This window comes from Filicampus tigris, chromosome 9 (genome assembly GCF_054856515.1).
Source record: "Filicampus tigris isolate MCC_2025a chromosome 9, RoL_Ftig_1.0, whole genome shotgun sequence".
Classification (NCBI taxonomy): Eukaryota; Metazoa; Chordata; class Actinopteri; order Syngnathiformes; family Syngnathidae; genus Filicampus; species Filicampus tigris.
In genome coordinates this window covers 15,663,741-15,690,602 of record NC_141225.1, presented here as the reverse complement: position 1 = coordinate 15,690,602, position 26,862 = coordinate 15,663,741, and the positions used below count along the sequence as shown (strand labels likewise).

General features: G+C 41.3%; 3 protein-coding genes across 12 annotated transcripts in view; all 3 read right to left on the bottom strand.

Annotated features, from left to right (window-relative positions):
- Window positions 1-6,624, bottom strand: part of dip2bb (DIP2 acetate--CoA ligase B (putative)b) — a 34,277-nt gene extending 27,653 nt beyond the window's left edge. For all 4 annotated transcript variants that reach the window (XM_086039979.1, XM_086039981.1, XM_086039980.1 and 1 more), the window contains exon 1: window positions 6,324-6,624. In XM_086039979.1, coding sequence (XP_085896105.1) covers window positions 6,324-6,408 — 85 coding nt within the window. In that variant the 5' untranslated portion in view covers window positions 6,409-6,624. The remainder of the gene's footprint in view (window positions 1-6,323) is intronic.
- A 1,169-nt stretch (window positions 6,625-7,793) lies between these two features.
- Window positions 7,794-16,553, bottom strand: atf7b (activating transcription factor 7b). Of its 3 annotated transcripts, none has more exons than XM_086040389.1 (12): window positions 16,438-16,553; window positions 15,662-15,723; window positions 15,436-15,532; window positions 15,208-15,335; window positions 14,966-15,112; window positions 14,311-14,468; window positions 13,929-14,025; window positions 13,704-13,823; window positions 13,438-13,590; window positions 12,599-12,787; window positions 10,304-10,409; window positions 7,794-10,159 (listed from the first exon to the last, which is right to left on the bottom strand). In XM_086040389.1, the coding sequence occupies exons 2-12, from the start codon at window positions 15,707-15,709 to the stop codon at window positions 9,924-9,926; spliced, it is 1,479 nt and encodes a 492-aa protein (XP_085896515.1). In that variant the 5' UTR covers window positions 15,710-15,723; window positions 16,438-16,553; the 3' UTR covers window positions 7,794-9,923. The 3 variants fall into 3 exon arrangements, with proteins under 3 accessions (XP_085896515.1, XP_085896516.1, XP_085896517.1); XM_086040390.1 differs by having other exon boundaries at window positions 15,662-15,724; window positions 16,448-16,553; XM_086040391.1 differs by having other exon boundaries at window positions 10,040-10,186.
- Window positions 16,554-16,702: 149 nt separating this feature from the next.
- Window positions 16,703-26,723, bottom strand: larp4ab (La ribonucleoprotein 4Ab). Of its 5 annotated transcripts, none has more exons than XM_086040387.1 (15): window positions 26,637-26,723; window positions 24,510-24,648; window positions 24,135-24,369; window positions 23,906-24,042; window positions 23,607-23,710; window positions 23,307-23,417; window positions 23,043-23,096; window positions 22,370-22,582; window positions 21,942-22,036; window positions 20,818-21,045; window positions 20,650-20,704; window positions 20,392-20,556; window positions 20,180-20,307; window positions 19,936-20,098; window positions 16,703-19,015 (listed from the first exon to the last, which is right to left on the bottom strand). In XM_086040387.1, the coding sequence occupies exons 2-15, from the start codon at window positions 24,517-24,519 to the stop codon at window positions 18,632-18,634; spliced, it is 2,082 nt and encodes a 693-aa protein (XP_085896513.1). In that variant the 5' UTR covers window positions 24,520-24,648; window positions 26,637-26,723; the 3' UTR covers window positions 16,703-18,631. The 5 variants fall into 5 exon arrangements, with proteins under 5 accessions (XP_085896513.1, XP_085896509.1, XP_085896510.1 ...); XM_086040383.1 differs by having other exon boundaries at window positions 26,315-26,711; XM_086040384.1 differs by having other exon boundaries at window positions 24,135-24,285; window positions 26,315-26,711.
- Window positions 26,724-26,862: the final 139 nt, after the last annotated feature.

Genomic DNA, 26,862 nt, shown 5'->3' with positions numbered 1-26,862 from the left:
AATGCCCATACTATGATGCCCGCATATTCACTCTCCACACATCAGCCACTGAACAATCGCCACGAAAAGATCTTTACCAACAGTTGTTCCTTGACAAATCTAATAATGCTTTGTTGTCATTAACACAATCAGACTGATTATTAGTTTCAGTGTTAGAATTTGACGCAGCACACTTGTATGTTGTATCTGTACGGTGAGTTGCGGTATTTGACAATTTATAGCGTAAAAGAAGAGATGAGTCAGAGATGTGATGAGCCACAAAGGGAGCAGTAAAATGAGGAGGTCCAACTGTGAGGTTGCTGGCGCTCCTGCAGTTCACTGTGGAAATGAAAGCAAGAAATTTCAGCGGCCCAGCTGACAGTGTGCGTTTGTGTGGAGCGTTCATTTAAATTATTCAGTCTTTCTTGTCCACAAAGGCTCCATGCATTCTCTGTAGAGCTTGTTGCTGTTGTGTTTATGTGTGGGTGTCCGCATATAAGTGAGGCGAAAATAGACGCTTAAGATGTTAGGTAACACTCTGGATTCATTTCCAAAAACCAGTATGTGCCTGTGTGACATACGGAGAGCAGCGGAGGTCCGCCTGGTGGCCTCGAGCAGCGCACAGATCATAGGAACAGCTCCGGTGCAGCACTTAATGAGCTTTTAAATAGATAGGCTTCGCTTTCGCCCTTGTCTGTGTTTCTGCCAGACTCACGCACAAAAGGCTATTATTTTCCATCCTATCAGTCAATGACCTATTGAAAAAAAGCAGTAGGATTTCACTGCCAGCTCCAAGCCTGTTTAGAAATGATGTCGAACATGTAAATGAGGACTGCTGATGCCCTGGGTGACACATTCCCCTCATAGGAAATAACGTAAATAGACTTAATGTCTCCCAAAGACAAACTTCAACCGTGACATAACATTTACTAAGTTCACAGGCAATGTTCTAAGTCAGGGGTCTGCAACCACCAGTCTGTGGACCAGTACCATTTCTTTCCCACAATCTCTGCCCCGTCGATTAGTACTTTCCAGATGCACTAAAAAAATGTGCATGTCAATACGTCAGAGCAGATGTTTTCAACTTCCGTACTGACCGTCATTCGGCCGTGCTCACGCGCCGACAAGTTACTTCATTTTGTTACAGTTTGGCTTGTGCATTTCAATGTGAAGCTCCAAGCTATTCCGCTTTGTTGTGTTTGGTTAAGATAATTCATATTTAATTGTCCACATATAATTGGAATAATTGGAATATGATTTATTGCAACACTTCATTGTAGAGCAGGAGTGTCAAACTCATTTTTGTCTCGGGCCACATCAAAGTTATGGTGTCCCTCGGAGGGCTGTTATTACTGTGAACCCATAGAAATGTACGATCGCCTTATATTATCACATATACACAACAAATTGATGGATAACTAGTTTTGAAATCAAAAGCCAGTAAATAGTTTGTTCAACTATTTTTCAAGATATTTTAAAGGAGGGATCGGTAACAAATGTTTGCAATATCTCATATGTAGTGTTAAAAACGAATACAATTTGAAAGAAACATGTCAAGTCAACACATTTGCCTTCGCGGGCCATTTAAAATGATGTCGTGGGCCGGATCTGGCCCCCGGGCCTTGAGTTTGATACATACATATGTTGTAGAGGAACATGCTTTCTTTTGTGGTTTGAGATGAAAAAAAAAAAAACGTTACTTGTTCCTGAATGAATAACTAAAATAAAAGTCGAAAATGTCAAATACAAAACAAATAGTCCCCAACAAGAACACCATAGTGGAGAACAGAAGGAAGTCATTTTCTCATGGGATTTGTGAATAACAGGAAATATGTACACAATAAGTAACCTTTACAACAACTGTGGAGAAAAGTCAAATAAAGGCGAAACAGAGGAGCAGATATAGACAAGGCCTTGGTGGTGTCATGGCGGTAGTTACAAGAGATCCGTCACATCCCGGCCCAGTATGGCAGGCTTGTTGCTCCCCGATGCTCTGTGACCTAGATTAAGAGACGCAGCCAGGACCGTAATCTCTCGTTTCTCCACCCTCGCTATGGAGCAGGCTGCTAGCGGAGAAGAATAGCCTTTCCGCCACAGCTTTAAACGTTAGCATGCTAACATGTAAAGCCTGTGTATGTACTGCAGCAACGTATGATGGATTAAGAGATTGTTCTTATTTTCTTGGATGAAAAAAAGTGGTTCATCTGGGGTGATGAGGAGTTGAGGATGCATCCTGCTGGGTATGAGTAAAAATGTGTTTTTCCTTCTACACCGAGTGGCACCCTGCACCCGGAAAAAGAAGTGATAGAAACCCTGAAAAGATTAGATAATAAATACACTGAAATAAAGTTATGCGCTGAAAAAGGTCACGTCAACAGAACAGTACAGTTGCACATAATATAGTGGTGCCTTGAGTAATGAGCCAACATTCGAGTCATGACCACGCTTGTAACTCAAAACACTTAGAACTTGAAGTGTTCCCCATTGAAATGAACGGAAATGCCATTAATTTGTTTGAGCCTACAAACACCACAAAGAAAAACATTTGGAACCTGTTTTAATTTGAAAAAAAAAATGCACACTATAGTATGTGTCATGTTTACATCATCGTGTGGCTCCTTATGGTTTACGTGCCTTAGCAACCAGACATACGGATCTACACGTAGGTGATGGTCACGGCTCACGACAGCTCAGTAAACTGCAGTAATAGTCATTAGTCATGGAGGATAAAGAATATATGCCCGCGAGTATTGCTATATTGTCTGTCTACATGTGTTGCTAATCTGTTGCTTAAAGTGTCATAACAATGAAGCCACTTTTTTTTCAAGAATTGTTTCACTCTAACAAGTCCAGGTAACAAATGTTGCATTCATTTTTTAAATGTTTTTGATCAGCATATTTCTCAAAAGAAATGTAGTTCAAGATGGGATCCTTTCTACATCGCTTAATTATCCTGTTCAGGGTGGCAAGTGAGTCCAAAACACTTTGCAAGCAAGTGACTGAATGCGATTATTATTATATATAAATAATGATTAATTTAAATAGAAATATGATCAGGCATGCATCAAAAATTGCTTCTCAACATGCTTCGACACAATTGTAGGTTTCTGCAAGGGTTCTCAGTCTTAATATCCAAACAATCAAGTGCACATGAGGGCTGCACGCTACCTAAGTTGAGCAGCTTTAACAGTTGTGGCTCACAGCTCGAAATTCCAATCCGACTCAATCACAGTCTTTGATCCCCTCAATGGCTTTCTTTGTGTCCTTGCAGTCAAAGACGCTCAAGTGGGTAGTGTTTCCCTCACACAAACACAAGTACATGCTAATACACGCACACAAATAAACTACTGAAAACAACAATTTCTGTGACGCATATCTTCCTCTGCTTCTTGCCGAGCGAGTAGCGCTTCAAACAACAAAGGGAAGATTGTTGCCGAAAAAAGATATCCATGAGAGAGCTCTCGACTTATTGGAAGGCCAGATGCTGTTCGGCCCGTCCCAAGCAGAGCGCACCACTGAGCCAGACGGTCAAAACATTTGACGGTTGGGGAACATGTGGCAGCATGGCAAGGGCATCTGGACAGCGCAGAGCCTTTGGTGTAAAGTTGCAAGCAAAGACACAGGCGTCATCCTCTGAGGCCTGGGACAGCCCCACTCAGGGAGTCACCTTACTACTCACACTCCAGCCTCAAAAGACTCAAAGTGTCACAAACTGGGTTTGGATTTCTCCACGCAATCTACCTGCATGTGGAAGACAAATCAAAGAGTTTTACGTTTACTTCTCTAATTTTGTTTAAATTTTCAGGTGTGGTTGGGAATGGAAGGGAAAGACCAGAGCAAAAACATTTTTGTTCTAAATCCTCTTAATCAGAGCTCCATGCCGTATTTATATAGTATGTATTCAGTAGTAGTTTCCCTCCAATCCCAACAACGCCACCAAATTAGAGGAGAATGTGAGAGGTAAAGGGAAACATCTTGGTTGGTTTTACATGCAATGGCCCATGCATTATCATGACACAAAACAGCCATTTATGTGGCTATAATTGGGCTAATCATCATCAGACACAAACAAAAGCCCATAACCGCTGGTGAAAGTTGGAAAAGCCCATCACCTGCAACAAAGGCTGCAACAAGTGCTTCATTGGAGCCCGAGAGCTCGGCTGCTTAATGAGCTCACCCCCACTTGGGAAGCAAGTGTTGGTTATGTGGCTCAGAACAAGAGTGATGCTGGGAAGCTCTAGTCAGCCTTTATATCATGTTGAGCGACAGCATAGTCCATCCACGTCCTGTCTTAAAAAAGTGGACCATGGGGACACTTTAGTGTGAAAATCACATGTTCTCCTGTAGTTATCGTTATGTGGATTTGGAAAATCTGGAGATTGAGACTTGAAATATATAACTTTGACAGATACATAAGAGTTTGGACTTGATTTGATGCAAGCAATATTGCGATGTAAAAGCTTTTTAGCAATACATGCACAATAAAATTAGCTCTAATAAAGGAGCTGTTTGTTTTATACATTGAGATAAGGTCACATATCACTGGCATCAGGCCAAAACCTTGTACCTCCAAAAGTCACTTTTAAGGAGACCCCAAAAATGGCAAGTTTGTTCAACCAATAGCAATGTAACGTGAAAGAGAGCAAGTCTTTTTCTACACTTTAGATTGGTCAATAATGTGTAAAAATAACACCCACGTGTGTGGACTCACCAATAGGAAAGATGTTTGAAAAAACTATTAAATTCACCAAAATGTGACTTCGGTTTTGGTCCGACGCCAGCGATATGAAAATGTGCTGCACATATTCTAAGAATGGTATTCATTCTTGTTTTGAATTGTTTAGTGCAGGTCACAGAAGTGTACAGTAAGTTAACCACTCCAACTGAAGTAGATAAATAAACAGTCTTTTGATATTAATTCATGGTTAATTCTCCTTACTTTTAGCATAAGCCTAACCTATAAGACCAAAACATTTATGTATAAAAAAATATGATAGTTTATTGTAATACAGATTAATAATGTATTGCTGGTGTTTGTTAAATAATACATGGGCAAAGGACCATGAAAAAAATAATTGCATATTGAATTACAATCGCAATAGTGAGAGGAGAAAAAAAATGCAATTACATTATTTTTCAAAATTGATCACACCTAGTTTTTATGCCAGTCTGTCAAAATACTGCTTTACGCTAAACCGGTCCATGGCACAAAAAAAGGTCTGTGCTCTACTGGGTGTTGCTTTTGTCTGGGTATGTCGAAAGGTACTTTGTTGAATGGAAAGCAGGTAAAAAAATGAATAAATAAAAAGCTCTGAAAAGTGCTTTTTGATTCATTTCTGTTTGTCTGTTGTGATCCTTAGCACGCCAGAGTTTGGGTCTTCAGCTGAAAACGATAGCGAAGCCTTGTTCTCAAAGCTGGGTAATACAGCTGTTTATTATTGTAAAGTTCTAGAAAGGTTTAACTAATTGAGTGTAATTGTGGCTGATTTAGAACAAAAAATCCAGCGCAATGACTGGACTGAGTGCTCCAGTGTGTCTCGTCTGACATCTTTGACGGGCACAGAAACAGTTAGACTTGACGCGAGCAAAAAATGTCAGTGAATATTTATTTACGGCCTATCGCTGTGGGTGAAATTGCTGTTTTAGCACCACTTCCATCCAGTGGACAAATCTAACGCTCTATCCGGCCATGTTAAAAATACATTTGTGCGTTTATGATGCAATAATAATTAACAATGCATTTAAGTGAGCTAGGACCACAATCCCTCTTGTAGCACACTACCAGTAGGCCCCAGTGTTGGGCTCTCCATGCCAAACATGACATTACTCATCCACCCTCAGGCACCTGAGAGCTGCACAGCACTAATCAGGCTGCTGCACTGTGATTCACTGACTTGCATAACACTCACCACCACCACCACCATATTCCATTTTGTTTTCTCGCACTCACACAACAAGTAAGCCTCCTGTATCTGCTGCACATTCAGGGCAAAGATGGGCTGCGAGATGCACGCAACTTCATGTCCGAAGATGCATAGTGCATAGATAAACACACAATGCCCCCAGGTTAACTCAGTTGACCCATTTTCTCTAACAAGTGTATGCTCATGTATCTGTGTGGTTAAACATGGACACAATAAGTGACGCCACAAATAAGAAACTATTACCTAAGTCTAACATTAATATTGACATACAGTAAAGCATATTAATAAAACAGGATGGTGCAAAAGGTAATGCTTAAAAAAAGAGGTTAGTGACTGAAAGAGGAGGATTTGCAGTCGTGTCCAGGTCCTAAGGCAACACTACACCTGCTGCACATCCACCTCCTTGTAAAGCCGCCTTACCTTCGGACAGCTCCAGGTCCAACTCCGCCAGCTGGTCCCTGACCTCTTTTGGCAGAGCCGACAACTCGACGCCGCGGTCGGCCATGGCGGGAAGCTCGAGCAGCCTGCGGGTGTTCGTGATATCTCGGCCGACGGATGATACAGTCCCGCATGAAGGTGGCGAGAAGGACTCAATAAGCTGCTGCTGCGGCGGTGGTTACTCCATCCCCGAGACTCCCGGACACCGCCATGACTACTGAGGGAACTGTGGGGACAAATCGACGTCAGCGGTCACGTGACCGTGCAAAACAGTAAGCAGTGATACGTCCTCGGAGCGCCCCCTACTTGTGGCGTTGTCACATAGAAAACACCGTGGGCACGACTCACCCGATTGGACTGTGCAACCGCAGGTTAGTGACGTCAGAATCGGACGGTAGTAAGCGGGACACTGTTGTTGTTCTGGCCGACCCCCAAATGATTTTTTTTTTACCAAGTGTTAGATAAACCTTTATCAGTTGTGTGTACGTAAACGTCAGCAAGGCCTTCTCTGTTGGCTCAAATACCGAAGCACGGACAGTTAGGAACTAAATTCTAGTACTGTATTTCTACATTTAGATACAGTAGTTGCACTTTAAATTGTATTTTTAAAAAATCGTATTAAAGGGCAATAAGAACATACATTAATTAGATTAAATCAAAAAGTTACAACCGTGACAGCCTTGTTTATTGTGGAAAAAAGTGAAACGTGCGTAAATTTACAGCTGTTACAGAAATTAAAAATGTGTATTGCTTCTGTTACTACTTACATCTATTTAAATATTTTCTCGTGTTAATTTTGTAGATATTCCTCGATAATAATACTACTTCAAATGCAAATTTGAAAGGGGACAGTGGTTGACTTTTTCAAACCTCTGCAGAGGGAGGTGATATCGGTGGAGAAAATCGGTTTTATTTTAAGGGATTGGTTGATCACAGCTCTGCCAAAATTAAGGAAACCAACACAGATCCCAATCGATCGACCGGTGCACCCTTAATTAAATGCCATTATATATTGGCTATTTCAAAGTCTCTTTCAACAATTAAATGATATGTACAATATTTATCTTGGACCCCCCCCCCCCCCAAAAAAAAAAATAATAGAACAAATGTGTTGACTTGTAAATAAAAATTTGAGGAAGAATACAAACCTTCCCAAACAGTATTACAGCAATACTACAATTTCGTTGTTTCATGTAGTTGCTGTCAGTAACAGTTACAAAATAATTGCATTTAAGCTGCTGTCCTATGCAGCTGTCCTAACCCAACATACTATAACATTTAATCAGTCATGGCACTTTATGATTTGTGCGCTCGAATAAAACAGCTTCAAGCTTATGGATGTCTCAACAAAATATAATTTACAATAAAGGCAGCTGTAATTTTTGTTTTGTAAAATGTAAGTGTAAGTGCAGAGGGACTAAATCTGATTTAAAACATCATGATGAATCTATCTTTTTCCATTAAGTTATTTTATTTGTCCAAGACAATGAATTCAGACTATACACAAGTAGTTCTCCCATCTTGAGGCCTGAGTATTTGACAAACTCCCTCTGATCAAATATTTTCTGGAGACATGTGTATGTGGTTCAACCTCCGTTAAATAGATGTAAGACTGGTACAAAGAAAAAAGACAAAGGAGGAAAAATACAGACACGGCACTTGGAAATCAAAAACAACTGAAAAGAATGACAGGTTGTTTTAAAGGCGACAGTGAGAAGGGGAAATAACAGGACAATCTTGGAAGTACAATGCGGTATAAAATAATCTCCAATTAAAAACATAACATTTCAAAAGAAGCACCTTGCACAACCACTTTTGTCTACTTCACAATACAAAATTGCTTTTCAAATGTTTGTAAAGCACTCAGGACATCTGTAATGCTCCACAGACATGCATAACCACCAAACTCTCTTTCAAGAATACATCACATATTCACATTTTCTCTGGTCAACTGCATTAGACCACACCCCTCTCAGTGGCTGGGCTCAACGCAAAAACATTGATACTTAATAGAAAAATATATTGCACTACTCGTTCCTCAACAGAAATGCCTGGGGAAATGGTTTCATATCTGCTTGTTTTGATTTTTCATTTATAGAGGTCATCTAAAGCTAACCGTTAGGACTCCTTAATGTTATAAAATTCCTAAAATGCAGATCAATAAACGGACACTGTGACAAAAAAAAGTGGAACACCTCAACTTTGAACAATCCATGCAGCCATAGTTTTTTTTTTTTGTATTATCTATTATGTCTGTCTATTGGAGGCTGGTTAAAAAAATAGATTGGTGGCGCAAACTGCTTGTCACGCACTACCTTCTTCTGTCGCACACTACCTACTACCTAGCTAAAGAAAAACTGCCTGGCAAAAAAATTGAATAAATCACCCACAGGATTTGACTCGACAAACCGGTAAGAATTTTGCTTTCGAAAATTACTGCAGTGAAAGTAAAAGGTTTCAGCTGGTAACAGGTTATTTAACCCTGACTAATACAGTGAGCAATATTGGGACATATGTTATTTGTAAGTGGTTGTAAAAGTGAAAGTAAGAGTAAACGTGAAGTCAATTTAAAAGTGAAATAGTTGTGGTGAATCACCATCACCTTCCCGGAAGAAAAGTGGTGAAAGTACGATAATGTAAATATTTAGTGAATTCAAATATTTGGGAAAAGGAAAAAAAAAAACACTAGTAAAAACTTGTAGTTATCTCTTGCAGTGAAAGAACATTTTTCACTTCTCAGTGAGGCTAGGAAACATAAATATTGATCCCAACCGACTCTGTTCCAGAATGAAGGATGCATAGGGTAAGAAGATAAGGGTAAAATGATGCAACGCCAGCGAGCCTATAATCTTTGGGATGTAAGAGCAAAGACTGAATAAGCAGTCTTATCCATTATCCAATAGAATATTGTAAGGAAATTAATGCGACTTTTGAGTCTGGACCGATATTCATGTTTTCAGGACATTGCGTAAGCTTATCAATGCTAAGGCAATGTATTTAAAGCTAAAGGCAATTCAGCTGAATATGACAGTAACCTTTGTGGGGCGGGGGGCCAGGCAGGGTAGGCAATTAAAGGGTCAGATAGAAAGATTAACGACAAAACCAAAGTAGAAAGCCACAAGAGCCTGCAACAAGCCAGACATGTCACTGAATCAGTACAACATTGTTTGAGCGCAAAGAGGGAGAGGATTCAGTCCAGTGAATGATATCTCACAGTCAAATATGTAATCAGATGCATCAAAGCCTGCTTTGTGGGTCACGCACAGACAGGCACTGAATTCCGTGTGGGACTGAAGTGATCAAAGACTGATGAAGAGGTTTCATTCGTACTTGTCATTCAAATACAGGATGTGACCGAAAGCTCCGCAGTGTTTTCCCCTATTTACATACACAGAGAGAAGAAGGGCGAGAGGAGGCCTGATGCCGTGTCTTTGTGTGATTATCATTGGCCGTGAGGGGCAGGAGAGGATCTGACTCTGGGGGCGGTGGGAGCGAGGGAGACTCCCTCAGTTTAACACGCGCGGCACCAGTCCGACCTGCGAAAAGCCACTCGAGTTTATACTGGCTACCTGCGTCAGCACATCATCTCGAGGTTGACTGGGACTGTGTCACCATGACGACCCCTCCCGGCTGGCCCGATCCCATGCCGGCCAAGACAGACATGGCCACCGCTTCTGCGGCGCGGACGCTCATGCCGTTGATGGTGGGCCCCGGGCTGGAGGGCGGGGCCGAGGGAGACGGCCCGTGCTGGATGACTGCCGCCGGCGATCCGATGGGTTCGGCAGAAATCTCCCGGGGCGCTTCCTCTCCTCCTGCAGCTGAAGGCAGAGAAAGAGACATTCACCCTTAGAGAGGTGAGCGAGTAAGGACACATTAGATGGATGAGATGATGGATGGATCCTACAGAACACGTACATGTACAACACTGCATGACTGATGGTTTGGTTTAGCACAAGGCTTACCTAAGAAAGCAGCTTTCTTCTGCATAACAGTGACGGGGCAGTCTTTGTGGGCGAGGAGGAGCTGCTTCAACTGAGCCACCTCATTCCTTAAGAGCGTTACTTCGTTCTGGCAGCAACACAAAACCAAAAGCAGACAATTACTGTAATTATTGTCCTTTGGCCTTGATGCTTCGTTCTTTGTCCTATGTATTGTTCAGATGTACATGATTAGTGTTCATTTTTAGAAGTCTTCTAGTCTAAGTTTAGTCTAAGAAGTCTAAGTTTTCTTTTTGACTCTGTCGTTTTTAGTAGTCCGATTCTTGTAAGGTGTCACTGAGTTTCATGAAAAGCGCTATAAAAAAAATAATACGTATCATTTGTATTAATTATGAGAAATTAAAAAGTGACATTGAAACTGTTTTTTCCCCTAAATCATTTCTTTGTATGTTCTCTTTGTGATATTTAGGTTCTGTTAAATTAACTTGTCCATGCTTGTGGTTTTAAATAAATACTTAGCATTTCTTCCTTCAACAAAGACCAGTGGTTCCCAAAATGTTTACACCAAGTACCACCAACAAATAAATACTTAGCTCTCCAAGTACCAGCATCATGACCAACATTAAAATGCAGTAGCGTTGTAGGCCTAAGTGTTTATAAAAAAAATGGCAGAAGTTGTATTCCTAATGAATATTATTAAATATTATTGTAGGAAATATAAGACACTAAAATGATACAGTTTGCACTACACTCAAACATTTTCTAAGAATATGAAACAGCCGTTCATAAATAATGATTCAATCAAAATGTTTCAATACAAATAATTGAAACAACAACAACAACATTTGTACAGACTGCACACATGTATACAAGTTTAAAAAAAACTCAGTCCAAAACTTCAATGCCTGCTTTCTGGAAAAGAAACACAAGTGAAGAGAAGCCTTTGTCACACAAAAAGGTGGTTGGAAAAGAAAAGCAGAAAGCTTAGGCAAATAAAGTAAACACAGTTGTTCCCCGACTATGTGACTGACATGGGCCATTGTCCGGTACCTTAGCCTCGATCTCTCAATCAATCAGTCAAGTTTCTTTTGTTTTGGCTACGCTTATAGCACAAGACAAATACAGCACACAAGACTCAATAATGGACTTTGATTGTGCGTGCGTGCGTGTGCGTGTGCGTTGGGGGTGATGCTTGCCCATAAGTGCTGTGTGTTTTGGTACTAGTTGTTTGAGATACGGTAGTTTCATGTATTCAAAATAGACTCAACTGTGTGTATGCTCAAAAAAAAAAATAATGAAATTGTTAACAACCCTGCCAAATTTCAATAATTAAAATTAACTAAAACTGGCAAGTATATAAAATGAGGCTTCCAAAAACATGAAATATCAAGCCATTCTCTTTGCTCTCAAATGTTGCGGACGCGTCTGCGTTGAAACCCCACCCAACTCAAGTGTCAATCAAACACCACTACTACAACCTCGAAAAAGGGATGCAACTTGGTTTAGCTTCTTTCTTATGCGAACACATAACTTACATGGTTGAGCCGCATAAATATATTCACTCAAAGCCTTCAGTGGCTGGAATATGTCAAACTGGGGACGTAATGGGGCTTTTCCATACAACGAGGCGTTCAACAGTGGCCACGCCAACCCGAAGCCCCCGTCCACAAGCTGGCTGTTTTTTTTTTTTTTTAAATCCACCCTCCTCTTTTCTGCCATTCGACAGTGAAAAGACTTATTTAAAGTAAAACTTCAACTTTGACACCAATATGTTTTGCTTTTACAAGACCAGAGCAAAAACTGGACCTTATAAAAGTCCCGGGCTTTTATAAAAGTCACTGCCAAAAAGCCCTTACCTCTGGTTTGGCCCAGTCAATCCAAAGGGGGAAATACTCTTTAATGATTCGTGTAATCCTTCGGATCAATGGTGCCGACCCCCGCCCTCCCACCCCTGGCGTGTCAGTGAGCCACAGGAGAAAAGAAGAAGAGAAGAATATAAAAGCTTGCTCTCACGAGTCAATGTTATTTAACGCATTTCTAGAGTTAACCCGGGGGTAGCGCTATACGATTGGATTATACAAAATGGGTAAACACGAGGTAGGCGTCAAATATGTTAAGAATGTCTTATGTTTAATTGTTTTACATCTAATGTTTGATTTGTCTGTGCACAGCACTTGATTTCAGCTGGGGTTGTTTTTAAAGTGCTCTATTAATAAAGTTGAGGTGAGTTGAGTTCATCTCCTAGGTTTCTTTACTCAGCTCTTTTGCATTGTTCAAAGTAAGCGGTCAGAGTTACCCTTCAAAAGACTCTGCACTCACCGTCAGAGAGACATTCATGCTGGCAAGATCATCTGCCTTCTTCTCCAAAGAGTTCACCCACAACTTCCTCTTTTGCCTGCACCGCGAGGCGGCTGCTCGGTTCCTTTCTAGAAAACGCTGTCTCCTCTCATCGGGATCCATCTCAGAGGCTCGCCGCCGCCGGCCTCCAGTTGGCTGCGCAGGGGACACCTGGGGATGAGGATTGCCTGCATAAGAACTGTGTCAATTAAGCAGCTGAGTTTTTTGGAATACCTTTGAATTTTAATTGTCAAATCAAACAATTTGACAATAAAAAATAAAAAAAAAACACTATGTACCATACCAACCTTTTTGGTATCTTCCTTTTGAGTAATAAATTCACACTAGTACCAACTACTGCGCAACCTTGGTTCACAAAGTTAATGCGTTCCGAGACAGTGGAACATCCAATAAACTAAACAGAAGTCAAATTGGTTCGTTCCGGATGACCCACCCATACCACAGCTCCGGCTGCTGCCCCAACAGATGGTAGATTTCGTCAAACCTAACTGCATAGCGGGATCAGAAACATGAACATCATTCTCATGCTTACCCAGCATTTGTGATGCACAGAGCGAACGAAATTTGCGCTGTGAGAGAAAGCATAACGGAGCATTCTGCATGGACGTGACTGTTTCTGAACTCAAGCATTGTTTGTGAACCGAAGCTATATTTGCTAAAAAGACCTTGAACCAATTTCTTCGTGAACAGGGTCAGTAATTCATTAGAGATTTGACTTTATGAAGTAATCTACCTGCTATAGAATACAAAAGCTCCAAGAATTACTGAGTGGTCCATATTGGTCGAAGATCTTTTAGTACCTGTGGTTGTGCAGGTGACGGTGCATCTGAATTTTGAGTTGGCTGCTGGCTCTGTTCCTGCTTCTGGGGGACGGCTGGGAAGGATCCTGCCCCCCCGCCGCCACCACCATCATGTGCTCCTAAGCCTTGATTACTTAGGGCTGCTTTCAAACGCTGCAGACACACGTGTGAGACATCCAATGAGTTCCAAGTGAACCAGAAGAACGGCTGACAAGAGTCTAACGTGATAGAGTGTATGTGAGTGGGCTCATCTTGACTCATCTCACCATCTTCGTCTCGGGTTGCAGGTGATAACTTGATGGGGAGGATGATCCACTGCTGGCTCCGCCCACTGGAGGTCCTGGGATGCCAGGTATGTTGGGTACCGAGTTTCCAGGCCTCGCCAGCTTTAAACAACAACAAGGTGAGGTGCTTCAGATGGGATAGGGAACAGCATTAAAAGAATATGAATTAATAGTTTACTTTCCACATTTAGATTGAGAAAAACTTACAGATATGACTGAGGTTATCTGCAAAGGACTGGGCAGCAGAGGGACTGTTTGCCCATTCACGAGGTGCCTTACGAGGGGATAAGAGCTTGTTGGTGAGCTGTGGAAAATATACAACAGTATCATTAACTGCAATTGATAACTGTATTTGGGGATGAGTTGTGGCTCTAAAGAGGAAAACTTTAAAGTGTTATAAGGCATTAATGCGTGTACCCACTTAACAATTTTGCACTTGTTTTTTTTTTCTGCTAGGTCTTCAGTGTGGTGCTTCATTACCCTATACATGTATGCGGTAAGTTAATTTTTATGTACAATTTACCCCAACAGTCATATAGTTCTTGGGAGCGCTACCACAAGTCGTGAACACAATCAAACAAAAGTTTACCTAAGTTGTCGGTTAGAGGGCGGCGCTTGCGTGATGACAGATGTTGGAGATGGCAGCGTTGGGTGTAGAGGCTCATTGCTCATGTGTAGAGGCAGAGAACCTGGACGCACAATGGTTGGAGTCGGGGCAGAACTTGCCACTGGCTTTGTCAGGAACTCCTGTTGTCAAAAACAGCAGTGGCATTTAAGTTTAACTCAACGAGCTGAGGAAAAGGTTTCGCCTTGCCATCATAATATAGTTGATATAAAAAGTCCTACACACCCTGTTGAAAAGCCTTGTTTTTGTGATAATAAAAAAATTGAACTTTTTCCAACATTGTGAAATACAACCTGTATAACAGAGCAGTGAATTCTAACCACAGCCACATGCCCAGTTATAAGAGGGTGTGTAGTGTGCACACATGAGTGTAACCACATTATTTCAGGTGTTTTTTTTGTTTTTTTTTAAACTGAATTATACAGGTTATAGGTCACATTAATGGGGATAACGTTTTTGAAATAATTTATCTTGGTCTCGTTCTTTTTTGCAGCACATAAACTTGGGATCGGAACAGCACCGTGCAGACTTTTTACAACCACTGTAAATTTTACTCAGAGAAATTCTATTTAGGATTGTGTCGAAGCAGAGTTTGTGGCTATTGAGTTTTGCCCCTCACCCGTGAATCTTTACTTATGTCTGACATGCTGGAGGAAGAATCAGGACTATTTGGGGGAGAAGAATCCACTTCTAAAGGATCTTCATCTTCATCCTTTACTGCACATTTTGTTTGTGAAGTTGCACATGGTGTCTGTAAAGTTGAAGCCTTAGAGGGGAAAAAAGCAGATCAAAATGTCCTGAAAAAAATGACTAAAAATACTGATAACATTCTGACGTTTTAGGGAAACTTTGAATTCTTACTGTGTTTTTTGTCCTGTGCTCCTCTTCCTGTACTTTACAAAAGTCCTGTTCAAAGGAATTGGCCAGGTCATTGAATAGTCCAACTTCCTCACAGTTCTTCAGGAAACGTGTGGGTGTGGGGGTCTGATCTGAGAATAATGGAAGTTAAAATAATGAACAAAAAAACAGAATTAACTACTGCAGAAAGTTTCATAGCATATATAATACTGCATTCCCAAATGTCATTACCTGCTATAATAACAGAGTCTGTTCGAGCAGGACCAAATTTTAATGTCATTTCATGTTTGTGCTTATGTACAGAAAGATGGTCTTCATTGGTGAATCTCTACAGTAAAGAAAAAACAGAACAAATTGGCAGTGGATGATTAGTGTATATTGAAACATGAACATGTGTGCATGAATTAAAAATAGGCCATGCTAATTCAGTAAAAGAGCACATGACTGATGAAATTACCTGCCCACATCCAGGGGCAGTGCAGACAAATGGGCGGTCATCCCCCATCTCTCACAGAGGTTCTGAAAAATTATTTCAAAATAACACAGAAACAGAAAACAAAGACAATAAAGTTAAATGAACATTAATCCGAGCACATGTACATTAAATAAATATTTGCTTGACGCAATGAATGAATGAATGGTGTACGACAGTGTCTACTTGAGGCAATTCCGCTTTATATTTCTGAGTATTTGACAGCTCATCGTCTAACTACGGATGCCGAGGTGTCAACTGCGGGACGATATTAGACATTACCACTATGAACATTACGTATTCATAGTGTACAATGACAAGATATTATTGTTAATATGTATGACGTGTTGCAATTAGTGGTTAAAATATGGTGGACAGTTTCACATCAGGTGTCAAACCTACTGTATAAGCTGCGTTTGGGACAGGCCGCGGGATACATACGCTTCTTTTGACAGCAATGTCGTTACCACCAACGTGATAAGTAAGAGCATGGACTCTTCCAACGCATTGCCGGCGACCAAATAGTGATTATAGGAACGAGCGTTTCCATTATTTCGTTTCGTTGGTCCGCTCATGACAAAACGCCAGCAAGAAATGCTAACGATTAGCTTACGCTCGTTAGCTTCGGATTCTAGCAGAACATAGCAGAAAACTTAACCAGTGAACGTTAGCATGCTTCTAAGGTGTGGTGACATTAAAACACACCTACAAAGTGTTTCTAAAAATATATTACACGTCTGATGATCCATAATAGGGCTCACCAGGCTCAACCGACGTTCGAGCAGCCTCGTCGCTACCCTCCCTGCTCAGTCCGGACACCAACGCTGCGGTGCTGTCGTCTCCTCGTTGTTGACACTTGACATTCCCACCCATAATCTCGCGAGAGTTTCGGCCCCAGCCCAGCGTATTACGTAAAAGGATCACCGCGGGGGCATGTAAACACCGCCCATTGACGGCATTTGTGGTTCAACGTTCAGTTACAAATCTCTAGATTTCGAGGGTGTCAATGACAATGACGTGACACAGTTCAAACGTTACCCATTCATTGTTGATAAACCCAAAATCAGACAGTGTGAATGTGAATACAATCTTATATGTGTATATAAATATTTAAAAAAAAACAAAAAACACACATCGGGCTCCAAAATAAAAATGTTAAATGCTATACCAGTGTGAAATTTTCCTTTACAGATGCTTCATAGGGACAAGTTGGTAGACCTAATTTTATCTACCAGCAAACAGTAATTGCTCAGAGATAATGGGGAACACCTATAATGAAATAAGGCACTTGAGGTTGTGTTTAACGTGATTCCCAAATTATAAACAGAAGACAAAACCACAGAGGCATAAACTGTATCTAAAGAATGTACACTACTTATTTTTGAAATGTTGAGATTCCAAATTCTCCATCCGTATTAACACAAGCCCACTCGCACTACCAAATACGCAAAACATTAAAAAAAGAAATAAAATACATTGATTCATCATGCCTTGGGGAAATCAAACTAGTAAATTGGAGTGTTAAGTACATCAAAATATTTCTCTGCTAACATGATCTATCACGCTATTTACAAATATTGAATAAAATCTGAAGTTAAACATTGAATACACATAATAGATGTCTATTACAGTAATAATTACAGTAAAAAAAAAAACTTAGCTACTACATAACGACTAATCCAAATAGAACAGTGATACACCACTAAAAACATTCATTCAACAGTCACATAAATCAATGGCCAATTACATAGTTACCTCACAAACATTTAAATTACGTTTACATTCAATATTTTATGAATGTCTCATTCATTAATCCAGGTTTTTCCAAGTTATTATAAGGTCATACCATGTTCAAAACAAATTCTGATCATTCAGGAAACCTAGCTTGTGATATTTTGCTAAACAAAATAGGACAGCTGGACACGTCAGGCTGAATGGCATACTGCCGTTGCAAAATATTGAGAATTCAGGTGGGACAGTTAAATGTGATTAAGGTATACATGTTTTATCAAATGATCAAGATTAACTCCGCATTAATTTTCATTACAAGAAATGTCATTTTCCACAGTACTGTATTGCCTTAAACTGCTAACCAAATAAAAGTTTCCCTTATCATACAAAAAAGTCACAGCATGTGTGCCATTCCCCAATGAACGGCTCACATACATATGCATTACTTACTCTGCATTTGACCTTATCGTCCGAATCTTCCCGAGGAAAAAATGTGACAGCTTGCTAATCGCCAATGAACAGAGCACTCCGACTTCAACTGGTATTGTAATTGAACATACAAAGCGGCCATTAAAACTGAAAGACAACATTGCGAGATATCCCAGTGGAAAGACAACACCTGAGAGGTGAGCTAAATACTTTGTAAAGTCCATACACATTATTTACAGTTCACGACGCCTTGTTTTGGAGGTTGACTGCTACCGTTTCCCTCCAAAACTGGACACCAACTCGTAGTGAAAAAGATATTCACAAAGTGCTACCAGACTTTGCAAATATGACACAGCTGCGTGCCTCCAATGTCTCCACCTGAAAAATTTTTGGAACATCCCACCGGCAACAACACTCAAGGAAGCATCTCTTGAGTTCCCTATTCCAATTTGCCATCTCTAGTTCAGTTGCACAAACTCAAGATAATGGAGGACCAGTAATGTGTCTTTGTTTCGGGGGATGTCAATATACATTTTTAGTCACAACAATGGATCGAGCAGCCACTCACACGATACAAATAAGTAAGGGGTTATAAAACAATGTGGGTAGCGTGGCTGTGATAACCCAAAATCTGAGCAAGGCTGGTGTAGAACTAAAACTTAACTCGCACAATCCAAAACATTTGTCAGAAGCATCTCGAACCTAAAATATTCCTATTTACATTTTTTTAATACACGCTTTTAATATTTACACGCATCTTTGTCTTAAGTTTGTCATGGTTTAAGGACTGTTCAGTTATTTTGGTGACCTTGGGGGAATGTTCTGTTCCTTGCCACTCCTTCTGATTCCACGCTGAGGGGAAAAGGTTTTGCTTGTGTTTCCCCCTGTGTTTCTGGGATGCTCCCAAATTTTCAGCCCTGCACCTCCACTTCGGCCGGAGCGATTGTAGCCGTAAAATGTGCGTGTGGCTTGACGAGGAGGGCAGCTGTCTCCACGTTTGTCTGATTTATCTGCAGCATCCCTGTTATTGGCACGTGGATCCTCTCCTCTATTAACCTTGAGCTCTTGAAGAGGCTGGACGGCCGTAGAGACGGGGAGCGCCGGAGAGGGGCTCTGTGCTGGTGGTCCATCCTTAGCCAGCCGCTGGCACACTTCTGCATAGCTGAGCTTTTTTGGCTCCTGGTTAAAGAAGAAAGGACATGAATACATGTCAAATTTGAGACTGTGATTACTGTGTGAGTTAAGCCTTTTTATCAATTTATGTTGTGGTACTTTATATGAATTTACATTAAACGGTATTTCACTTCTATAGCGCTTTTCCACCTACTAAGGCACTCAAAGTGCTTCACACTGAGTTCATATTCACCTACTGATGGCGCAGCATCAGGAGCAACTGGGGGTTCAGTATCTTGCTCAAGGACACCTCGACATGGTCACAAGGGCCGGGTATCAAAGGGACCACTCTGCCACTGAGCCATGTCACCCCCATGTTAAGCACTGTACAGTAGTTTAATTGATCAAAATTCTGTAGGTTGGACAGTTCTATTGTTGCAAAAGAGCTTCAAAGGCTGAAAATAAATTCCTGTATCTGCATGAAAACTCCTGGATACTCACACTAATAAAAAAATCTTCATTAGTGTATCTGGCGGGCCTCGACAACTATCTATTCTACTTAGTGCTCTAGTTAAAGTCAGAATGAGTTGAGAGATTTTACATCATACTGTACTAAATGACATTATCACAAAAGGAGCCTCTTCTAAAAACTGAGCCTCAATTCCAGGGGTGGCCAAGTCCGGTCCTCAAGAGCCTGTTTTAGGTTTATCCCTACGGCAACACACCTGATTCAAATCATCAGGCTCATCATCCCTGATCAAGCTCATTATCCCTGATGATTTGAATCAGGTGTGTTGCCGTAGGGATAAACATAAACCAGGCTGGGTTTTGGCTCTTGAGGACCGGACTTGGCCACCCCTGCTCTATTCAGTTTCTACCACGCTGCTTTTCTGTTTTGGAATTGTTTGAAGGATGAGTCACCAATTAGTTGGGCGCTAAGAGGTGATATTGCAATGAGCCGACTCAAGTGAAAAGTAGTTCTTTACCTGTTCTGAGGTGTCAAATGGGAGAGTTGCTACTTCAAGGGCAGCATGGCTACACGTGGAAGATGCATGTTCTGTTGGACTAACAGGCTTGGTGAAAGACGACACTTCTTCCTTTGGAATAGTAATGTCGGCTTTACCCACATCCTCGACCGGTGAAGAAATGCTAAAACACAGGGAATTAAATATAAGTGTAGTGTAATTATTTAATTCATTTTGAACATTGGGTATCAGGGAAAAAGCGTACCTTCTAACAGGCTGGGCTGGTTTCGGCATCACCTCTGCACTCTGTGTCACATCAAGGCTACTCGGACTTGTGGCTGGGGGTTCTGAGGCGTTTGAAGGTTTCATTTCATTTATCTTGTTGCATAAAACCTTTGAAGAGTATAGAAGAGTGTAAATATACAGGTGACATGGGTCTCCAGGTAGAAGTTGGTTATCAGAGAGATCATTAGTTACCTTGTTGGACACTTTAAGACCACGTACAACATCAGACAGACGCATCTCTGGTGTTTTCTCTTCCGTTACACTAACCACGCTTCCTGGCAATGGAGGGAAATTGGTAGCTGCCAGATTAAACTTTGGTGGCGATGGCACCTCCACTTCTGTCACAGGGCTGTGTTTCTGTTATAGTCATTTAAGCACATCACATTTTAGATACATAAAATATGTACATAGTGTTTTAAAGGTATTCATAAAAGTATCCAAGTTGCTGACCGTGGTATGCTCATCATCTCTTTTCCTCCTCATGCCCCTGTAGTTGTTACTTCTCCTGAAATAAAAGCAAAATTGTGTTCTCCAGTTTTAGAGGTACGACATGTGGTAAGAAACGGCAAACACTGCCATTGTAAAATCTCAACATTAATTAACAGGAGATTTACAGACCTAATTCGCACGTCCCCGCTCAGATCCCCGCTGGGCATGGTTTCCTTCTGAGAAGGGTTTTTAGGGCTTAGAGAGGGCAGGCTGGCTGAAGTGGTGGCAATCAAGGTGCCTGGTGTCTGATGGGTCTGTGAAGTCAAAGGCCTCAACAGGCCGTCCATCAGAGCTGGGGGAGCCATTGGAGGGGTTATGAGCGTGTCACAAGGCCTGAAGTGTCCCTTTAAATGATTCCTGGGAACACAGAAAGGACCCAATTTGAATGTTACACATGGATGCACAGAAGACAGTTAGGCATTAACACTAGGACTACCACGATTTTGAAACTATTAGAACTACGAGAGCAGTCATTTTGACGTTTTTCGCTCTAGTCGCAATTTAAAACTCCAAGTCGACTATTTGCTAATCTTGTTTATTTCGCCTTTCAATCGGCTAATTAATGGAGAGCATTTTCAAATTGCCTGACTGCTCATGTCGCCTGACTATCACCCTCCTAAGTAGCAAATTGTCCATCTAACAAGGCAAAAGTCTTCATACATCTGCGTTGATCACAGAGTCCGAAAATAAGATGGCTGTGGATAAGGATAGTGGTTAGCCTAGCTATCTTTGGCTATTCTGATCACCACTAGTCTTAAAATACTCATACCAGCAGGACCATGAGACTGGCAGCGCTAAGTGATGGTCCCTCTCCGACTCCAAAATGTCACTTGCAAAATATGGCACTCTACCGCCAAATACAATAAAAGCATAAGCAAAGTAGAAATAGACAAGAAATTATTGTTTTCGGAGCATGACTAGGCTACGCTGTCCCATCTTACGACATGCTATATACCGTACTATGTAAGAAGATGAGACCGGCCGGCTTATTGGAAAAACAGGTGTAAGGGTCCGACTAGTTAAAACAATTACCGGTACATCTTTGATTTTCCTCCAAACCAGTCGCTCAAGATGCATCTTTACGTGAAACCCGTCTGTGGTGCAATAAGTATTAGGGTCTGCTGAAAAAATAGCTTACGTTGCCATTGAATAATCAACCTCAACTTGACTTTTTTGACATTAGTTGACCACACAAAGATAAAGTAATTGAACCCCTAAAAGAGACCCATCTTAAAATCATGAATTTCACCTACCGGTTCCTGCACAATGGCGGATTAGAGCTTGAATTTGCTTTATAGTTTGCCACACTGTTGTATGCAGTCATGAATCCATTGTTAGGGAAAGGTGCCTGGATGCCACAGTGGTAGAGTGAAAGTGGAAGAAAATTAAAATCAACAATTATTGTCACATACTGTTCGTTTTTCGCTTAAAAAGTTAGTGAGGGATACTGAGCATGATTTTTGATTAAGAACCTGTTATTTATCATCTGCTAGGATCTAAAATCATGTATTATGCAACCAACCCTAACAATTTATACTTTGTTGTCTTTGTATTTTATTTTGCTTTGTTTTACTGTGCCATCTGCTGTCAGGTCAGCAATGCAAATGACAATATCAATTTTATCATTTGAAAGGTTAAATAAAATTTTTTTAAAAAGAATAAATGTGATAAACGCTCTCACCAGAGGAGTTTCAAAGTAAGGCATTGTTGTCGCATTCCAGGACTGGGCGAGAGCTGGATAAACTGGGAATTGCTGCTGAGCACTGTACACCTGCTGCATGTACAAAGGGGAGCCATATGCAACGTGAGGCTGGGCCTGCTGGTTGTACACGGTGGGGTCCACACTGCTGTAACCCGGCTTGCTAAAGAATGTGTTTATTGCCTTGATGCGGGCCTGGAAGGACAAAGCAGGAATTACGAGACTGGAGTTTTTAAACGTGTGAATCATCAGCATTTCTAGCGATGACAACATAACTGTCGCCTTTGTCCCCTCAGATCTCATAATCTCACGGTCATTAGGCCATAAAACACTGCACCGACTGGGGAGGGGGGTGGGGTATTGAGTGGGGACACGGTGAACGAAGGTAAGAGGAAGAAAGATGAAGATGGAGAGAACAGAACAAGAGAGAAAAAAACAGAAATGCAGAAAAGCAATGTTCCTCCCCAGCCAGTGTCAGTGCATCTGGGTCCTTCCAAGCGCGATACTGATCATCACTGGGGGGTTACGGCAGTAGCATTCAAGAGGAGAAAAAAAATCCATCTGAAATGGGATGGATTCGATGAAACTACCATGTAACAAACACTTTACCAGAAGCAATAAGATCTACTTGCTTATCTAGTGACACTCAACTTACCATTATTGGCTTCCCCTGAAATACTTTCACTTCCTCCCGTAGATATCTGTAAGCCTGAGGACAGAAAGGACTCTCAAAACAAGTAGTATTCCCTGCCCCCATATAAGCCTGAGGACAGAAAGGACTCTCAAAACAAGTAGTATTCCCTGCCCCCATATAATTATTTTAATTGTCCTTTGCAACAAGGGGATTTTTTTGTTTTGCAATTTGAAGAAGTAATGTTACTCAAAGTCAAATTTCAAAATAATAAAAGAAACTGCATACCTTCAGTGCATCCATATCTGACTGAAACGTTATGTACCAGTTGCTGTTGTGTGCAAACTCAGCACTTATCATATTTGGACACTGTTCACTTTTAAAAAGAGCCTCCACCTCCTGTAACAGTTGCAAAACACGTTTTACAACTCTACTCGCATTCTCACCAATGATCCATTTCAATTAATTGACATAACTCTTTTTTTCTAAACAAATATTGATTTATGCAAGCAGGTAAAATAACGGATAGGAGTATAGGAAGTGGTAAACATTGTAAATGACTTATTTGCAATGGGGGATCACCTTTACCTCTACTGGTGTAGTCTCTGGCACCTCTCGCAGGATTAAAATGGAGCGACTGTGATTTGGACGAACTTTCTCTCCAGCTTCATCAACTTGAACCAATGGTGATTCTGTAACCGAGACAAAAGATGATAAGACAACCACCTAAAGCAATTACTGAGGTACTTTGTTCGACAACCAGTGATCTGAGTTTCCGTTTAGAATTTACAAGTATATGGGTGAAAGTAAGAGCTGCAACAATGTTTGGATTACTTACTTATGACCCCCCCCCCACCAAAAAAAAAAATAAGACATAAAATGGGTACCTCTCAGTACATCCACAATGAGATCCATGTCACTGGTGAGGGCTTTGATGTCCTCCATGCATGCTATGGTCCAGATCGGAACAAATTGCTCACTGTCCATCTCTGATATCAGGTACTGGTCGGTTGATAGGTTCTCTCTGGAAAAACAAGTTTCTGAATAAGAGCTCAATACAATATAGAAGGGAAAATAGATCCATGTAATCCGTTTCTACGAAGTCACACAACCCACCTTGAAAAGCAGAACTCCAGTTTTTTCTTCAAAGACTCCCTTAGACTCTCAGACACGGGTTGTTGTTTTGTGTCATCGACAGTTGACTCGCTTTGGGGGTTAAGGGCTAAGTACCCTGCATCAAATGTGTCAGTATCATTCATACTGCCCTCTGTGGGCACACAGGCAAAGTCAGTGTTATCAGGAAAGTCAGAGTCGCATCCTTTTCCCCCGAGAGAGAGAACGTCAGGGTACTCTGAGATGGGAGGCGAGCAGAGACAGGATATCAACATTTTTACAAAAGTGAAACATGGACTTCCTTTTCTGTGAATAAAAGCACAACACTTCTGTGGCTGGGCTAAAATTGGACAACTATTATGACAAGACAGCAAATACCTTCAGTCATGTCAGCGGTGTGAGGAAAGGTCTGCAGCCAAGAAGAATTGTCTGTCCCCTCCGAAATGTCATTCTGGTGGGCAGGAATCTCCTGCCACACTTTGGCATTGGGGTTCAGAACTGTTTCCTTGGTGGTGACCTACATTATAAAAAGAAATGCACAGGTTGTATAATGCAGGTATCATGACACCAAACATCAATACATTTATCGTGTGGTGTCGGTTCTGACACTATGTCCCAACTTTTATGCCAATGTTTCAATCCTTGCACCAAATCAAGTAAATGCAGGGCCTACTGTGAGATGAGGGTGGGTTCATACATCAAGTGTTATTTGGAATTTGTAATTGTCAAATACAATTATTTTAGGATTACAAAAAGCGTAACAAAAATGATGAGGTGAGGTCACATTGACATTAAAAAACAGTTCAAGTGAAAATTTGTGATGTTCCGTTTTTTATTGTTTGGTCACACTGAACTATTCAATTTTTATAAGGGAAAACGGGGTCAGAAATTGTTTTAACGACTCTTATTAACCACCTATTACAGTAATTGTTAAGTTACACTAGCAACCTTTTGTTAATCATAAAACAGAAATGTATAATTACACAACGGCAGTAAACATACTAAAAACAAAACCATTCGTTCATGTTGAAAGACACCACATACCTTTCGGATGATATCAAATTAACACCAAGTTATATTACATTTATGCATTTGTCAATGTAACCGATCCCCTCAGCAAAGTGACATCCACATTCCGCGTCTGCCGTCCACAGAGACACGTCGACTAGTGAGGCAAAGGGCTCATTAACCTGAGCTCCAGTAATCCGGTTTGGTTCACACACCTACTACGCAGACACAAACCTGAGTCTCATTGGTTTCCGCATGCCGGTTCAATCCGCCTATCAGACGCTCCATTCAACACGCAAACCTTTCATCCAGCCTGACTTCAAGCCGGGCGTGTGCATACGTCACTCAAATAAGCATTTGGATCATTTTTACATTCAGGATTGTATCCTAATTGTCATTATATTAAAGGCCCATCTAAGAAACCACGGCGTGCTCGGCCATTGGCTTATTATAGGCGCGGCGTGCCGCTGTTGAGCGTGTCGGAGCACATGGCGCTGACGTTACATTCAAAGAACGGTCTCCAAACGTTTTCGCTAGGCCATTTAAAAGAATTCCGGGAGGCCATGTTTACAAACAAATTTATTTTAAGGGCCCCGTTTGATTAAAAACATAGTGGGATCTTAATTCCGTTCCTGTGTCACACCGTAACCTTCATCTTTCAGCTGTCTTTGATAGCCACTTAGCTCGTCACCTAGCTTGAGTTGTGTAACAGCTAACAGCGAGTCACGTGTAGGCCTGTAACACGCTGATCATTACGCACGGATACCAAATCGAAAGTGATTAAAGAAAAACGTTAAGCCACCGGGGTCATGTCACATTAAACACACATGCTCATAAACTAGAGTCAGTCCACAAATGACAATTTGTTTGCGACCCCGTTTACCAAGATAGGCGAACCGTACCTAGCTGCCAAGGCTAGCTAACTGTCTTATGTTTACTAGTTGACCGTGACTTCTTGTTCACCTTTCAAAGGTTAAACATTGGGCATTTGACGGGGCCTAAATCGTCAACAAAATATTCATCGTAATCACAAAACAACCAGCAAGCGAAGGACGTCGGTATACAGTTACAAGAATCGCCGGGCAATTTAAGTGTGACTGATGCGGGCGATGTATTAAAAAGGAGGAACAGGTTGTTGCACGTTAGCTAGCTTCCTAGCTAGGCCAAAAACTTACCATGTTTGGATTGAATATTAAGACGACGTCCACTTCTGTTCACGGCTGAAAATCAATGTCCACGTAATTTTAGACTTTTGAATGAGGCTTTTTTTGACATCGACCACACTTCTCCAGAGTGCGGCTTTTTCCTCAACTACCGTCTCCCCGGTAACACGCCAAGCCCAAACACGAGGAGCACGATACGCCGCAGACTACGACTTCTAGGTACACTAACCAAACAAGTTGTTCAGAAACAAAAGCAAATTCCCATGTTACAACCTTATCCTCATTTGAACCGAATGGCTTCAAATGTTCGTGCAAGCATGTGACAGCTACGTACTCTGCCTGCAACTTCGGTCGCTACCCGGAGCTCCACACACAAGGCGGCACTTCGGCTCCATAGCGACGTCTATGGCCAAAATAAGAACAAACCCAGCGTGTTCTCTGGAAAGTGTGCTTTGCTCAGCCATTATTCACAAACGAAGGAAGCATGGAACACTGCTTAATAATCCTGTAAGTGGCCAGACCAACATAAATTACTCAGAGCACATTTACAACTCCCACAG

Bases quoted from the DNA above. Each gene is read 5' to 3' on its own strand.
- atf7b (XM_086040389.1), bottom strand. From the start codon at position 15,709: ATGGGGGATGACCGCCCATTTGTCTGCACTGCCCCTGGATGTGGGCAG. The intron at 15,336-15,435 runs GTAATGACATTT...CATTATTCTCAG, and splicing joins AGACTCTGTTATTATAGCAG to ATCAGACCCCCACACCCACA. The intron at 14,469-14,965 runs GTGAGGGGCAAA...TTTTGACAACAG, and splicing joins ACATAAGTAAAGATTCACGG to GAGTTCCTGACAAAGCCAGT.
- larp4ab (XM_086040383.1), bottom strand. The intron at 24,043-24,134 runs GTGGGTTGTGTG...TTGTTTTTCCAG, and splicing joins CTGGAGTTCTGCTTTTCAAG to AGAGAACCTATCAACCGACC. The intron at 22,037-22,369 runs GTGAGAGCGTTT...TGTGGCATCCAG, and splicing joins CTTACTTTGAAACTCCTCTG to GCACCTTTCCCTAACAATGG.